Raw genomic sequence first — 18,407 nt, 5'->3', positions numbered from 1 at the left:
TCAAGTAAAAGAAACATGAAAATATATTATTATTATTTAGACTGCACCAATCTATTACTATTCTTCCTGTGTGTCTTTATAGCATATCATACTAAATCAAATAGCAGGTTTTTATGTCTGGCTTTAAAAATTGCATTATACAGTCTGGAACAAGATTTCTAAATGAAAATAGAAAGCTAGGAGGGTTGAAAATAGTAGGGCTTAGTCCCTGAACTACCCCAGTGACTCACAAAACTGACACAAAATTGAAACAAATACTGGTGTTCAGCCATCACATTGTAGGCAATGTGCCAATTGAAGGATTCTAACTGCTTTTGTACATTTTTTTATATTTGCATACAAGTTTGTTTTTATTATTAATAGTGTTCTTTTGGGCACCGTTGTTTTAAGGGGTACTGTTAAAATTTTTTTTTTTTTTCATGTTCACTACTGGCATGCATGGTAAATTGCTAGGACTTCGTCTCCAATAGGGAAGGTCGGCTGCATCAATGCTGCTTAGCCACTTTATTGCTAACACGCCTTACTTCCCCAATATAGAAACATAGAGCCTTTTAGCAAGACTTTTATTGGGATCATCAAAAAGGAAAATAAATCATTTAAATAGGCTTTTATTTAGTACGGTCGTCAAGGTTATGGTAATAAATTGAAATGTGTACAATATGCTTTAATTCCTTGCCCAGATCACTACTGTATTTGGAAGGATTAAAAAGAAATCCTAAAACTTCTTGGTCTATTTCATTATTCTTTCTGGTAAACTGCATGCTCTAGGGGGTGTGAAGGACGTACTGTACCTCGGGACTCAAAACTTTTATGTCAGACATGGGGATGGTGGCGCTGAGATTCCTAGATGATATCTGGAAGGGTTTGAAGTCAATAGTCAAGGCTTAAAGGCACCTTGTAATTAGGATATTATAGTTTGTACCATTTCTCTGTATGTTTGGCTACAATGTCCAGTTGAACCTTAATTTGTCATTAGCCTAAATGTTTATGGGAGTAATTTCTTGTACTTCACTTGTTATTTAAGTTAAATTTCAAGCACATAAAACTGTAATTAAATTATTATAGTTTATGGTCCTTTTTAATCAAAAACTTAAAATACCCTTTTTTGGGAAAATGTTTGCAGGACGCTGTGCTAATAGGCAGACTAGACTGGATCACATATTGGATAATTACCTGGATTAACAGTTATACACTGTGTTTTGTGCAGTCCAAGACTTCTTTTGATGAACAGCAATTGATAATGACTACAGAATTTGAATTCCAGGCTACCTGCAGCTTGCAAATGATTCAGAGCGAAAAATAAACAGACAGTCTTTGCATTGGACTGCGGATGTGGTAACTGTATTTAAATAAGGAGAAATTTAAACTTTTACTACTGAGACTTGTACACAGATTCACTTACTTGCTAACCGTAACTTTGATTGCTTTTCACTTTTTTATTAAATCTAGCCTTTTCTTGGATTATATTCAGATTAAGTAACAATTAAGAAATCTGTTTGAAGGAAGTGATCTATAGCTGTATAACATATATGTGAAATGTATGACATGTCAGTTGATGATCTATTGATATTAATTGAAAAGAGCAGTTCTCTCCTGGCCAGGTGCACCTATTTTGAGATGAGGCCATGGCTGATGGAACAGTAGACCACTTGAACCACCTCACCAGTTTATTGTTTCCATGGAAACACAACACAGAGGAAGTCTGGCAAAAAAAAAAAAAAAAAAAAAGAATTGTATTTTTACCAAGTAATTGATATAGCACTGGAAATGACGAAAGAAATGTTTTATTTTGCTGGCTAGGAAGATTAAGTTGGATTTGGCAGATGCATAAGCTTTTCATGGCTCTTTTTTTGTTGTAGCAGTTTTCAGAGGTGATCTGCTGAAGAAGATCCTGTGCCCTGTCTAAAACGACATGGATAAGATTCCAGGAATAGTTGGATGGGTTTGCTTGTTAGCATTTTAGTGAAATATTTACTCACAACATGGTAGTAACTAACACTGAGGAAACGGAAGCTTCACTAGATGTGCTTCCTGTACTGAGTATTCAAAATTCACTAATCAAAGAACAAAGATGAATTTTAAAATGACCTCAGTTTGAAAGAACATAGCTACTCACCTCAGCCTGCAATGACAACATGTTTACACAGTGATATAATAATATTGTTTGTTTAAAATTGTATTTTATTGTGAGGTAGATAAGTTTATAGAAATGGCACCACTGCTCTTTAATAATTGCAATAGCAGAACCTTGCATTCACTTTTACATTGCTAACTTGACCATGCTTGTGAACAGACCCTTAAATATAACCTTGTGTATTATTGGCAGTCAGAGTTGTTTGTTAGAGTTGGGTGATAATTCCGTGACCAGTGGCTTTAAATTAAGGTTAATTCTCAATTAATTTTGTTCTTTAAATGTGCTTTATCAAACTTCTGTCCCGGTTGTAGCTGCCTGCTTCACTGACAGCCTTCCAAGATTTCAGATATGTTTGTCAAGGTACAACTACTATGGCAAGTTGAAGCATGTGTTGTACAATTCGTATTTGCATATTTGAAAGACGCATTGCTGTCATGACCGTAACTAGCTATGAGGGTACCGAGGTCGTGTCCTCGATTGTTTTATTGCATCATCAATGCTGATGCTCATGTAAAAATTCTGGTAAAGTACAAAAGACTCCTTCATTTTCTCTGTTGGCTTGCAGTGTAACATAGATTTGCAGGTTGAATAGTAAACACCAAGCAGTCATATAAATACAGCAGTTATAGCTTGAAACCTGAGTTTGACCTCGGTAGAATGTCTGGTTACGACTCTGTGATTGCTGTATTTTTGTTTTGTCTTCAAAGGTAAAAATGGCATCAAAGAAGGGGTTAGCAAAACAAAAGTAAGATGCCACTAGAGAATGCCAGCTTCACTGAAAAAATAAACTGCACTACATTTTTAAATTAGCGACCTTAAGGAGATCAAGCAACTGCATCAAAATATGCTTTAACCTGAATGTCCCCATGAAATGCAGTGTTTGTGTCGTTGTATTAACAGATTGTATTAACAGTTAATCAGTAATTGTGTAAAGGCTGATTATCAATTTGTATATTACCCGCCAATTCCCACCATTAGTAAATTCAGTTAAAGTCAGTGTTGCGGTAGAAATTTAATCCCAAGGGTGAAATCTGTCCTCTGTGAGGAGCAAAAATGTATAATATATATCATAATATATTAAGGAAATTGGGTATAAGCTTTTTTTATTGTTATCATTTTGCCAGCTACATAATGGCTATACGATATTTCAAATAGATTCTGCAGGCACCCTCAAGAAGTTTCACTGCAAAGTAAACAACCTGTCAGGCTTGTCAGTTCAAGCTTTGTCCCTGACCTCTGAAAGCTCTTAGCCCTGTAAAGAGAGCGTTGAACACATTGGTAGAAATACCTGAATGAGAACGACAAGACTGACAGCTTTTCACCCATTTAACCATCTGTAGAAAAAAAATTAGTTTTAAATGTACTGCTGGAGGAATTTAAGTTTTTAACATTGTTTCTAAGTGAGTACTGGATAGTTTTACTTACTGTGACGTTAACGAGCAAAGACTGCACAGTATCTGAATGTACAGTCACCTTATTAAAATGCATGCAAAGCTCTACCTTACCGATAGTTTTTTGAAGAGTGGCGCCTTTACATAAAGCAGTTTTATGAATCATCAAATTTCCATTACATTGTCAAGTTTATGTTATTTATTAAGCCTTTCTGTCACAATAGAGCTTTTGTTAATTTTGACAAATGATTTGTAAGTTAAAACATTTTATTTCATTGGTTGTTTTAATAGACAGGTAAACTTGCAGCAATGCTCCATATTAAGTATTCACAATCACTCTGTGTTTTTCAAGGCGTGTTATGCTTTTGCAATCCATATTTGTGCTATAATTCACAGTTCATGTGTGATAAAACTACATAGAATATGAGCCTAATAATTCATACATGTGATAAAAGTTGTATATTCTGTGCAAGGTTGAAGCATGAAGATTACAATTTTGTTCTCTGGAATTGGATACAATTTCATGGGTTGTAACAAAAAAAAAACGAAATTGAACAAGAACAGTTCAGTTTCACTGCACTTTGTGCAATGTGAGAGTCAGATTCCCATCAACATGCAAATGTCTGCAGTTGGTGCAGCAAAAACAAAAACAAAGCAAAGACAATTTGAAAAGTGCTTTATCAGTCTGAGCCAGGGTGGTGCTGTGCAACACAACCACATTTATGGTTTGAATCTAGCCCTGGAAATATGCAAATTCAGTTCCAGTGGCAGTTCAGTTCTAAATGGACTACAAATAAACAAAGAAAACACAATGACAATTTGCACTTGAATACACATACAGAAAACGTATCTTTAATTGGAGGAAACTGTTTTACATTTGAGCAGTATTTTCAGTAACTAGATATTGTGATTCTCCTTTTCTCAGATAATAGTAAAAAAAAAGAGGTCCCCGGTATCTCACTTAGCCAAATTGTTAATATTGACTGAGGACCAACAGAGACTGCTGCATTAGCCTTTACTCCCCCGCTGGTTAGGAAGGACAGTCAAGTTTGTACTGGGTAACTTGCCTGATTGCACCAGCACTGGTCAGGTGCTAGATGAGTCCAGGCAGAAACTTCTCAGATTGGGCTCATGCCTTCAGGGTTCTGCAGCTTCAAACATCTGTTGCTTACAATACTGAAGGTTCAGCATGTGAAAAAAGGGGATATTATTGGGCCAAGTATGTACCTTAGTTTTTGTTTAATATTTAACAAAACTGTAAAGTGTTCACACAAACTATATATATATATATATATATATATATACTGTAGATATATATATATATATATATATATATATATATATATATATATATATAAAACAAATGATCATATTAATATCTGCCGGGGCTCTCTGATGTTTTACATTTCTAAAGTACTCAAAATTATTAATGGCAAGGAATTTATTTTGGCATTAATGTGGTTTTCGTGCTTTTCTTATTTTGAAACATGGTATAAATCAATGCTGTCAGTTCCTTTTCTTTATTATTTGTCATTAATCCACAGGTGTGTTTACATGCATAAGGATAATGATAAAGTTCAGTCATGAAAAGTTCTCCCTGTCCTCTTTGAACTCTGATGAATATTCACTGAACAGACCATATTCAAAATGTTTGACTATAATCACCATATATGAATTATTACATTTTAGATTTATTTTTACTAAAACTATATGTTAAAAGTCCAAGCCCTGACGTGTTGAGAGGGGTGGGGTACGCTGCTAATAAAAGAAACAGGTTTGGGGATTATTATTATTCATTTTAAAGAAATTTTACTTTTAGATAAGTCACGGCAATTGCTCTCCAACTACTTGGTCCCTCCACAACGCTAGGCACCATCATCCACACAGTTTTAGAAGGGCAGAGGGGTAGGCTGGTAATAAGGGTTTTATTTCTGCATGCTTTCAGCATGCCTTATATATAAAGTATTCAAGGCTTGATTCTGGTTTGTCTGCAGGAGGTAGCAGGCATTCTAAGTTATTAAAGGCAAGCAGCTGCTCTGTTCAAATGGGATGATTTCCTGACATTGGTAAAGGCAGCAGGATTTCACAGATAGAACACTGAAATTAGCTGGATCTGCAGAAAATTAAGCACTCATCCGGTGATTCACAGGTCATTTCCATGTACCTTCAACTAATACTTGTGGATCAGTGCGTCTCAACGTCTATATTGTCTTTATAATAGATCAGGGATAGTCCCACCAGACCTGTCTATATTTTAATTCACTGATCCAATTGGGTCAAAGGATAGAATTTGTTATGAAAAAATTTAATCGTTTGTCCTTAAGTTTTGCTTTAAAAAGTAGTGAATGCATCTGCTGTTTGTTATAAAAAGTAAGGATGTTTTTGGCACATATTTAATACATGTTACATGCAATTCCAGAAGAATCAAGTATCCTGTTTATATGACTTAGGATGTAAGGCTACCTGAAAGTAAGGCATGCACTTTTTTTAACATTGTTTTCTGACAGAATAACCCATCTGGGAAGTGCACAACAGCTAAGATTTGTGGAGTTATTTAATTAACTGTAACCTTTTTAAGAGTCTGCTGTGACAGTGAAGGATTCTAATTCATGGCAGGATATTTTAGTTTCAGCTCGTAATAAAATGAGGTGAGATTCACTCAACACAACACACTTTTTCAGAGGGAAAGAAAATGTGTGCAGACCACATACTTAACTTTGTGTCCAGCAAGACTGCATTTTAATGTACATGTTTAATTCCAGGAATTGCCCAAACCATAAATTAAATCAAAAACTGTTTTCAATTTCTTCTCTCTCTCTGGGGAAACGGTTATCGCAAAATCTGTTTGTTTTTCTTCTTATTTAAATTTAGGCACGTCCTGGTTTGTGGTTTCATATTAGCAATTTACTTCCTTTTGGCTTGGAACCTATATTGACTGGGGGCTGGTTTGATTTAACACTCCACAACGATCTCTACTGGTCTCAGGTGGATGACAGTCAGGCTGAACCTACCTCTAGGGTTTGTATCATGGCAGCATCTGCTACTTTTTTCACATAATTTTTGTGTAGAACTGTTGTTCCTAAATGCACTATGATTTGCTAGAGCTAGACTATCCCAGCTGGGAACACATGTGTTTATTATCACCTTTTTGGCATCCCCGGATCCTTGTAATTTACAAAAATCTGATCAGATACAGGAGTTTCATTATTTATTGGGAACCTAGTGATGATTTATTGGGAACCTGGTGATGATTCTGGCAGTGCCCCTAGTTTCTAAATTGCTAAATTAACACATAGTAACAGTCAAGATTATTTAGATTTAAAAAAAAATCTGATCAATGGTGTGTATTCAAATTTATAAAATGTATCAAAATATACTTTCTGGGGTTAACCCTATAATCAAAATGCTGAAAGGAAATACTTTCTTAATGGTTGTTTTCTAGTCAGGCTAACCTGTAATAAAATAAATAAATCTGCAAATTTCACAGTTAAGACACCCACACAACAACATTTGACTTCTATAGTGACATTCACAACCATTTGTTGTAGAGCCACACATTTACTGTTATTGCAGTGTATATATCTTTGCATGTTTGAGCTGAACTCCCTGAACAATACATGCCTGTTTGTTAAACAGTAAACTGTGTGAATCCAATCCCTGTGTGATCTTTCAAAGGCATAGACTGTTGCCGAATATTTCTTCAAAATCTTATGTTGACTGATTTTAACATGCTTTAAACCATGTTTCATGGAAACCAAGAAAACAAGAATAGAACTATTCCATACACTGCATTGATACTGTTGTGGGTGCTCATCAGTTGACCTGACTTGGCTCTTTCACATGTATTAACTCAATGTTAACACAACAGGCTTGCTGTGAAATCTCTGTCTAGCTGCCTAATCTGTTGGTGTGGACTGACTGCTGACTTTGTGCTATCACATCACGAACAGACTTACCTTTGTGTGTTTGCAGAATCACATTCATTTATTTGCACCCTGATCTGAAAACATTACATGCAGTAGTGTATCTAAATACTGCCATTTTATATGTCATTAAAAGGGGAACCCTCTCTGGTCCTCCTTTTATGGACAGAAATGAACTAAATAGACTTGAATGCCCAGTTATATGTTTGTTTGTTATGACCATAGTTATGTAGGGCTGTATTTTTTGTGATGGTGATATCCAGTAGCTGCTTTTGTGTACATTTAGCTGGAGGATCTTATGGTGATGACTTTTTCAAGGTAGTTGAGAGTAGCATAAACTCAAGATAACAGCAATGCCTGTCTATACATCTGTCTGTAGCACTTAGATTTTGAACATGTCCATATGATATATGTAAGCTATGGATATCTACCTTTACAGTTGTGGCAGGGCATTTAAACAGTGTCTGTATTGCCGAAGGGCCAGTTTATATGAATTCTGAATACCCATTATGAAGATGTTTCAGAAAACTTCAGAAAATTTGCACTGCACTGTTGTTCCTAAATCCACTCTCATTTGCTTGACAATCCCAGCTATTAAATCCACCTAATTTGTTTATTTTCATTTTCTAATCGTTACCCACAAATGTTATAAATAATGGCCCAGTTTATTGATCCCCACTCATGTCTATAGTAGGTAACTCATTTCTGTAAATCAGTAACACAATTATTCTGCAGGATATTGACAGTAATTGTTTATAAAATGATTGTATCCCTGTTCTGTCTTATTTTAAAAATAATCTTAATAAGACCAATTGGAGCAGCTATCACAGTACAACTTGTTAAAATGATGCATTAAAGAGAGTTCCATAAGTGTCTTAGAATAATACAGTTCTAGATTCTGACTGACCTCTATTTACATACATTACAAAATATATAGAATTATTATTATAAAATATCCATTTTCCTGTGAAGTATAAGCAAAGGGTACAATTAAACTTTTTTTTCATCAGATTAATGTCTGAATAAAAATTCATAAAGAAAAAAGGAAAATGAGAAGTCTGAGCTTCAGGATTCACAGGGATTTTGTGTGAAGCCCATTTAATCAGGATAACACTGTTATTAATATTCATAAAGTCAGCTGGAATACAAATGACAGGCTGTGGAATCTGGAAACTTTCACTGAGCGAATTTATTAAATGCAGCTTAAAAAATTAATGGAATTTAGTTTATATTGGGGGGAATGAAAATCCAGTATTGGTTGACCAAAATTGGAATTAGAACTTTCTTTAAAAAAATGTCTATCTTTGACAGACTTCAAAGGCATCGTAAAGAAGTGTGATGCATGAATGGTCATTTAAAAGGATTTAAGCACATTACAGTGCAATAATTGTACATGAATAATAAGTAGCTTACAGAGGCAATTAGTTTCAAGTCTACAAGACTAGAATACGAAAACTGAAGAATGACAGTAAAGGACAAAGAAAAGTGAGGAAAGTTAGAATGGTTTTAACGAGTCAGCTTTAGAGCAGTGACTACACCGATATAGCTACTTTTATCTTTAACTTATGTAGATTTGTATTTATTACTACTTGGCATGTGTATATATGCATACACTTATTTATTACACACTTTCTATGTTCTGGGTATAGAGTGAAATGTATAAAATGTTCACGTTCTAATGTATGACATGCTTTAAGATTTCAATTGTTATTGTTTGGATTTCAGTCTTTGCCCAGTCTTGTCCAGTTCATGGTTGATTTATTGGGGGGTAGGGGTTAATCAGCCCCCCAGTGATCTGCTTCAGTAGTCCTTCTCCAATACAAAAACTAGAGACTCGGTACCTCGTAGCTGCTTGTAACTTCACCAAGTAAATGCAGTTCTATTTTATCAGAAACAAAGAAGTTCAGCACCCTCACAGCAAGCTGAACTGACTTCAAACTAATATTAGCATTTTAAACATTGAAGCAGGCTATATCCCTTTTTTACATCTCGCATCACAGAAGAGCCCAGTTACAACACAGAGCTGACCCCCAAAATCATTTAGCACACCGTGACAACAAACATTTTTTGTTTGCATTTAAATTCACTGAATAAAATACAGGTTTGAATTGTTTTTACACAACACAAAAGAATACAATATATATAAAACACAGATTAGAACTGGCTGTTTCTCTTCTAGAGAGAGAAAAAATGACAAAATAACAACAATGACAAAAGTAAATAGATTGTTTAATCACTCTTTTCTCCATTGTACTTTTAAAAAAAGCATGTTTCCTAGCAGACTTGCCGTTCTTGGCTTGATTTAGCACTGTGTATATATACTGTTGTCTGTAGAGAAGTTTATTGCTGGGATATTTTAAAATTGGGTTTTGTGTTTGTACTGTTTTACCAGCTTTAGCCCCTGCAGAATTTACAGGACTCTTCAAAAGATACTGCTTAATAGAAGCGTGAACCCCCCCCCGAAAGGGACACCCCAATACTTACATGAGCTTACTGCTCTCCTATTGCAAGGTGAATTTTCAAACATGAGCGTGCAAAGGGGCAACATGTTAACCAGGCCAGCTTTCACTAAAATACAGGCTTGAGTTTGAAAAGTGCATTGCAACTCATCAAATTTAATCAACATGTGTAATGTACATTTTCTGTTCCAGTGAAATGTACAGTGTATATGTGTGTCATATGCTTAACTTATTTAAATATGAACCTTTTAACAAGAAGAGCTAAAAAGTATTGTTCCTGTTTGTCTGTATTTTATTATCACTACAGAAGCAAAATATTTAAATGTTAAAAAATAGAGACTAAATTAAGGATTTCTACTTTTGATCTTTCAAAAAACATTTCTTTTATAATACTAGAATTATTCCATTGCTTCTTGTAAACTAATAAAAATAACATAGTTATTTTCCTTTGTGTATGATAGATGGATGCTGAAGTTTCTAATCAGGCTGAAAATTTATTCTAAGCAAGGTCCATTACATGATGACTTATATTTGTCTTCAAGAAATGAAGATTTAATTTATTTCCTAATTATCTGAGCACACCTGTGATAGGTGCGGATACATGAATATATGTGGTTTTCAGTACACCAAGACATTTCTTTAAGCGTAAACATACATTTTCAAAAATGCATGTTATTTGGTACATTTGCAACTTTAATGAAATACTTCTCATGTGTATTATTCATATTTGTATTTTAATTTACAGGAAGGGTAGAAAATACATTTGCCTCTTTTTTTTCTTATTGGCTTTTTATCATATTATTAATGCAGCAATATGTTCGTGGTTTGCTATAAACATTCCCACCAGAGGGCAGCCTTCTTCCACATCAGCCAGCGTAAGCAACAGGCAATGATTTGAATGTCAATGTTTCTTGTAATTGCTCCCAGTCTATTTGTTGCTTGCTTACGAATTAACTTGCATTTATGGAACTAAATCATTCCAATCATTTAATTACACCTGAGGAGCTGAACTTTAATTGCTTGATGCTACAAGGATCTGATATGGCTTGAGCAGTATTAATTTGATGTTTACTTTTCTGAGTGCTAAAAGCATTAAAATGATTGTGCAATGGGATTACGTTTTGTTAATTGCTGGCATTCATTAGCTCGGTAAACGGTGAGGTAAAATGACTGTACATTACGAAGGGATAAAATGATGAGTTCAATCACAATTTCGCTAGGCACATTAAGGCTGTCTGCCTTGTTTTCAAATACTCCTGAGGTTATTAAAGATCGCTTTCCCTTCATTTCTCATATGAACATATTGAAAGACTATTTAATATGAACCTTGTTTTAAAGTAATATACAGTATTCCCCTTGAAAGAAATGCATTTTCTTTGAAATTAATAATAGCCCCTATATTTTCAGCTAATCCCAAAGTAAATGAGGAACTGAAGGAAAGATTGCCTGCCACAAAAAAGCACCATTGTGAAGACATAAAAAAACAATCCAGTAAGCTTGAGACCAGGTAAAGAATGACTTCAGTTTTCTTTTATTTCTATTTAATCTTCTGCCATTTATAAAGAAGTGTTTGCCTATATGTAACAGTATCAATAGAGTTGATTTGTGTAGGGGTCAAAAAAAATTAGTCATTATTAAACAAATTATTAAAGTTTTTCAAAATGAACATTCAAACAGGTTAGGTTTTTGGTTGAGATCTACTGCATTTCAAACTACTTAAAATCTACTTGTTAAAAAAAGTGCTTTTAATAATAAATGGGAATTTGACTAAAAAGGAGTGATAAGAGATTGAAATAGGAAATATTGCAAAATGTAATATATATATATATATATATATATATATATATATATATATATATATATATATATATATACACACACAATATTAAAGCCTACTGTGTAAAATAAGCAATCCAGTCTCACTGTTGGTGCATTCTTTATCCTATTACGGTCCTGTGACCAGTGTTCATATAATTGCATTAAACACTTGTTTACTGACTCAGTTTACCCATGAATACCTCAATGAGGCACTGAATACACTTTGTAGTAATCATTATTTTTCAGGAAGCAAAAAAAAAAAAAAACTATGTACAATTTCTGTTTCTAAATCTCCTATTATAATATTAGCAGTCATTTTAATGTAGATAATGATACATTATACATTTTGATGACTTCCTAATGTTGAGAAGAACAATCTGACAATCTGCAGCAATAAACTGAGTATTAGCATTGTAGCTTCACCAGGGGGAGGGTTCTGTTGAACAGTCAATGTGACATTTAGGACTTTATTTTTAATTGCAACAACATATTTCTGCAAAGTCCACTTCAGAATGTTTATAGAGTAATCAAATATGTGGTTAAAAATAAATGTACTATCATGAATTCCCCTGGATATAAATCTCATTCCTTTTATTTGAGTATTTTCACTGTATTGATTTTGTTTTATTTAAGTTTCCAAAAGTTGGAGGCGATCTCTAAACCACTGCCAGAGCAAACAAAATCCAGAGCAGAAATGGAGAATTTGTTCAAAGGTAAGCGCTTTTAAACAGCGTAAATACTTCAGGGTTTGTCTTCGGTGCAAGGCACAGACTGGAAACTGATGTGCTCGCTGATGCTTTCCAACTGGACTTTTGACACGCTGTTGCTTGACACAGGACTATTATTCTGGAATGTATCCCAAGAACATGTCCACGTTCTTGGTGTCAGCATGTTGTCTATTAATGCCCTTTTAGTGCAATCCTGGCAGTTTTATATTAATTGAAGACCTTTTAAAAATATGCTTTTAAAGTAGTATAAAACATAATATAGCTGTTGAGCAATACAACTCCTACCCACTGTGGGCTGCAGTGACGGAACCTCTATTTTACATTTTTTCCAAAAGCTATATATATACAGTATATAGTCCAGTATACCGCTACCATTGATGTATACTTTTACAAGGTCATGGCTACAAAACAAAAATCCTGTTTTTAAACTAAAATCAATTATTATAGTAGCCACTGGTAGCACTGTTGTTTCTCTTCCAGCTGGCATTTAAAGAAAAGTTAAGCATATCTGATGTACCCTAAAATAATAACTTGCAAAAATATCTCACTTATCATTTTAGCATGGTAACCCATCAGTCATTGTAGTACTGTATTATTTTTTCACTTGATGCAGAACATGCTTATTCTACAGGCACAATTGCTTTTACTTTTTTATTTTTATTTTATTTTATTTTCCTGGTTGAATTTTTTTACTGGTTAATAATTCATTTACTACATGGATTTAAGCTTAATTGATATTGATAATTAAATTCCATTTTGTATTTTCTTCTTGAATAAAAACTTATACTGTTATCATTCCATGAAGCTGTTCATTCGACCATAGCATGTCTACAGTTTTAGACTATAGATCCTGCTTTGCATGGACCTACAGATAGCCAGCAGTTAGTTAATCTGTGTTAAAAGTTTCAATAATGGATTAATAATGTAATTCAATAAAAAAAAAAAAAAGTTAATTGAAATTAAAGTCCCGTGACCTACCAAACAACAACAAAAAAAAACACTAATTAAATAAATAATACAAATCTGAATATGTGTATGTTCTAGAAAATGATACAGATACAGTACTTGCTTTTAAATATTACAGAGGTAACTAATCTCAGATAAAGGGGTTAAAAAGAATTATATTTTACTATTAAAGTTTGGTTAGGGGCAAATGTGATACACTAGATATACAGAGCTCCCTTAGTGTTAATAATCTCTTGTTAATCTAAATATGCTTCAAAATGAGTACATACAGTAGCAAGTCCATTTTTTCCCCTAAACAGTATTGGATATGTAGTTTTTGTTTGCTATAATTTTGAAAACAGGAAGTATTTTGATTGGCAACAAAACTGGTAAAGCATTTTGCCTCAGTGTTTACCTGATTTCTTGTTGGTATAAATGTGTAAACCACCTCTGGTCATGGTGGTAGTCAGTCATCTAATAACTTTACATAAGCAGTAATGATATGGCAAACCCTGTATTTAGATAAACTGGACAGAATGATAATGAGATAAACAGAATATTTACCCATCCCTCATGAGCCGCTACTGATATGTAAATGTATTCTTCTCCTTTGCACAAATATACATTTGGGTAGTTGCTTAAACACTTCAAGCTCGCTAGCCAAACAGTTTTTAATGATGCCTGCGGTATTATGAATGTGTGACATTTGATGAAAGCCTTCTGTAGTTTCAGCTATCAAGAGAAGTGTGGATGAAATACATGAAGAGATCGGCTTTTCACAACACAAGGAGAAGTTAGAATTGCACTGTTTATAACCAGCTTGACTTTTTTTGATCTGCTAAAGGTGTCTTTCATTTGGGATCTCTAATCTAACATTTATTTGGAGGGGAATCTAGAGATCAACTTGCCATTCCCATAGGAAACAGACCATCTACTGTCAGAGTAAACGGCAGCCCTGCAGCTGTTAAGGGAGAGCCGCATTAAACATACACATACTCAGCTGGCATTGTGAGGAGAATTTTCTTTTAAAATAGTAACCCAGGTTTAGGAACAATGTAGCTAAAAAGTCCCATATTTGCCGAACGACAAAGAGGTTATATAGCTGCATTTCATTTTGTTATTCATGGTTGAATTTCTTGTTTGCTCTGGTGAGCCTTACGGAGAATACTAATAAATGGCTGCAACAATCCAGACGGGAGATCCCTGGCAACAAAGCTATGTAGCAGACCTCCCTGATCTTCAGTTCAGAACCTGACCTTTTGCAAAATAATTGTCAGTGCTAAGCTGGAGAATTTGGATGTAGTGGCGATGCCTAGCTCCAGTGTTAAATTGCATTTATTAATGTAAAATGCTTCATAGTGAACAGTGCTTAAAGGATTCTTCATTCTAATGCAGCTCCAGTACTTAAGTGAATATAATGTATTATATATAAATCCTACCTGAAAGAGCAGCATTCCTAAAACAATTGATACTTTTTTTTTGCATGAATTCAGTATAATCAACATTATCAACTGCATTTTTTCAAAGGAAGGAGAATGTTTGCTGGCCTTGTTTCAGAGAGACCAGTAGTAACTCAAGGAGCCAAAAATGTGTCCACTGCAAATTAGCAGCTCAGAAGTGCCTCAGAAAGTATGCCAAAGAATAAGACACTTCTGTCTGCATCGCACCAGTTCTCTCAGACATGTTTCTCAACAGAAATATTTACAGAAGGCAGATGTTTATTTTTTTTTCTCTTTGCTCAATTGAATTACTATATTTAATGCAGGCATGACTGTGTTTTGTACGGTGGCTCATTGAGGATATGGGGGGGGGGGGGGGAAATCAAAATCAAAATGTGAGATCATCACAAGATACATTAACTCATGATCTTGATAATGGTTTGAAATGTAGAAATCCTGAGGTGATTTATCTCGTGATCTCGACATAACGGTTGGAAATGGCAAGTTTCTGAGATAATTTATCTTGTGATCACAACATAGCACACATTTATTTTTCTTCTTTTTTTATTTATTAATTTTTTTAATTTAGTAGTCACCAATTGTTTTTATCATTTTTCTCCCTATTTGGAATGGCCAATTATTTTTAGGCTCCGCTCACCGCTACCGCCCCCGCGCTGACTCGGGAGCGGCGAAGACGAACACACGCGTGTGCCGACAGCCGACCGCTTCGTTTTCACACTGCAGGCCCACCATGCAGCCACCTCAGAGCTACAGCATCAGAGGACAACGCAGCTCTGGCCAGCTTACAGGCAAGCCCGCAGGTGCCCGGCCAGACTACAGGGGTCGCTGGTGTGCGGTGAGCCGAGGACACCCGGGCCGACCTAAACCCCCCATCCCAATTGTGCGTCGCCCCCTGAGAACTCCCATCCACGGTTGGCAGTGGAATAGCCTGGACTCAAACCGGCGACGTCCAAGCGATAGGGTTCATCCCTATAGTTATAAAACGAAGGGGAAAAAACTCACCATTTTGGTTCTCGTTTATTACATTCCACATAACAGAAAGTCGCAACAAAAAAGATATAATATATACAATCTATATAAAAAAAACTACACAACATTTCCAGCAAGTTGGGCACTGTTTAAGCAAAGCATTTCAGAATGACTTGCTTGCCTTTTTTCTGTCCCATGAGATTCTGATTCGCTCTAAAGCAGCACAACGCTTTTTTGACCAAGATGGCTTTCCATAGAGATCACTATGTGTGCGTGTGCATAATATGGTTTGTTTACTTTTTGCTGTCTAAAAGGTTTGAGCTGCTGTGTTGATCCTGTGTTAATTTATTTATTAATGTATTTATTTTATATATTAAATCTCACACAGAGCTGTGAAAAAATACTTCAAATATTCTGAGATTTGTCCCAGCACTATTTTTTTTTACAATTTAGTTTTGACTTTTCTTGAGTTGCTGAAAGTGATAAAGATTTTTGTACATTTGTACTAAATCCATTTTGAAACAAGCAGCTTTGTTTAATGAATAATTGTAGGTTTGAATGTCCATTAGATAAATTGAAGACATACACATTCAGGTGTTTGAGTCCATGATTGTTTCATGGGTGTTCTTTGTGGCATGAACTCTTTTTAAATGTATTATTTTACTGATAGAAGTACACATTGCACTGTATTGATTGTATCCCTGTCTAGTGGTCCACTTATCCTCTCCCAGTTTATTCTCCACTGTGATCAACACAGTGTATTATGAACCGTCACACTGCAGCTCTGTTGAGATCTTGTCACATTGCATCGGTCCCGATGGCAGAACTTAAAATAGCAGAAGTGGAGTGCCAAAGGTTGTTGTGCAAAGCAAAGGCCCTTTCTGAATATGTGGCAGTGGCATTATCCATTCTATGACTAATGCATTTTTTGGATGTTGAATAAAGGGCTCTTTGTGCTTTAAACCACTCCAGTAACCTACAGCTGTTTTAATTTTACAATTCGTAATGCAATAATGCTGCTGTCTTTTAATTAATTATATTTGAATTAATTATATATGGAAAGGATTGCAAACTAAATACAGTTAATTCTCGTTTAAAATGAACTCAGATTAGACAAATGTCCTCATTCTATGAATGTTCTACATTGTCCCGGTCAAATTTAACAGTCGCTTATTGTATATTACTTCTTGTGATACTAATTCACCTAACACAAATTTCCTGTCAGTGCGAATTATTTTGGAGCCCTCCCAGGGAAGAAAAATTTGAATAAAACTAATTGCCCTAGTTCGAACAAGTCAGTGCAAAGCATATTGGGAAATGTATTAACTTGTATCCAGACTAGTGCCTCTGTAGTGTATTTTAGTGCTGTTGTGGGACTACAGATCCTTTGATGCACATAGAGTTGCTATAGTGCTCACGTATCATGTCCTTGTGGGCAAAAGTGGAGGCGTTAAAAGTGGTGGATAATGCACCACCTTACAGAAAAAGAAAAATGTTGCTGCAGATTTCAACATTAACGCAAACATATTCTCAACCATTCTGAAAAACTGTGGATGCAAGTTGTCAAAGTTTTCGATTTAATATCTGATGTATACTTTTTAAAAGTTCACTTCCAACTGTATTTTCAGTAAAATGCACATACAGTAGTCTCTGTGTATAGGAACACCTAAGAACACTTTGCCTAAGGGAACACCCTTGTGGTGAAACAGATTTTTCTCATTGTAAATGCTCCAGCTAAAGGAATAGGAACTTCACTTAAAAGAACACCTTCTTGGCACTGCTAGCAATTTGTTCACAATGGATACAGTACTGTTTTGTAACCTGATAACACGTCATCATCCAACTTAAATTAAAATGGTTTAGTCAGTCTTTTCAAAAGCGACTTGTCATTGCGAGAGTGTCTTGAGACACACTGATTGGTTTATTAAAACCACTGTCCTATCATTGACTCGTTTTGTAGTCTGATTTCCACAAGTGCACCTCATTGCTACAAAATGTCATGGAAACAAACAGAGAAATGCGCCGCTGTTTCTCTTGCTACAAAAAGTTGGAAATTGTTCGAGCTCTTGAAAAAAACTTGAATCAGACACAAGTCGCTGAGCAATTTGGTGTTTCCCGTTCTGGTGGGTTGCTTCACCATTCTGTTAAATAATGTGCATGTCTTGTATGTTGCTGCTGCATTGTTTAACGTGCGTCATGACAAGTAATACATATTTATTTATGGATTCATATTGTGTCTGGTGGCTAACTTCGTCTTAGAGAACACTTTGGCTGGAAGAACACTTCTCTTGTTCCTGAGGGGTGTTCTCTTAGCCGGAGACTACTGTACTTTAAAATATTGTTCTGTAATTGAAATTTGATTTCAGTGTTACTGTATGCATTTGGCTTAGACTGACAATAGGAATTACTGATGATAAAAAAATGTGGTGGTCCCTTGTGTACCCACAGGTACTTTCCTTTTGCCTCATTAGTCACTTGCCTTTTTATGATCTAAAAGAAGTGCTCACCAACCCATTTTCTTTACTCTTATTTCTACTAACAGTACTGCACTCCTTTTCTTTTGTTGATAATAGTTTTGCT

General features: G+C 35.0%; 1 protein-coding gene across 3 annotated transcripts in view; it reads left to right on the top strand.

The window, feature by feature from the left end:
* The window catches only part of mipol1 (mirror-image polydactyly 1), a 63,537-nt gene that overhangs the window by 4,778 nt on the left and 40,352 nt on the right, over positions 1-18,407 (top strand). For 2 of the 3 annotated variants that reach the window (XM_034928007.2, XM_034928008.2), the window contains exons 2-3: positions 11,315-11,414; positions 12,359-12,438. In XM_034928007.2, the coding sequence (XP_034783898.2) occupies positions 12,420-12,438 (19 nt within the window). In that variant the 5' untranslated portion in view covers positions 11,315-11,414; positions 12,359-12,419. Of the gene's footprint in view, positions 1-6,411; positions 6,544-11,314; positions 11,415-12,358; positions 12,439-18,407 lie in introns of those variants that run through there. The other variant, XM_034928009.2, reaches the window with a different exon arrangement.

This window comes from Acipenser ruthenus, chromosome 15 (genome assembly GCF_902713425.1).
Source record: "Acipenser ruthenus chromosome 15, fAciRut3.2 maternal haplotype, whole genome shotgun sequence".
In the NCBI taxonomy this organism is placed as follows: domain Eukaryota; kingdom Metazoa; phylum Chordata; class Actinopteri; order Acipenseriformes; family Acipenseridae; genus Acipenser; species Acipenser ruthenus.
The sequence above is the reverse complement of the archived record's forward strand: the minus strand, read 5'-3'. Positions and strand labels throughout refer to the sequence as shown.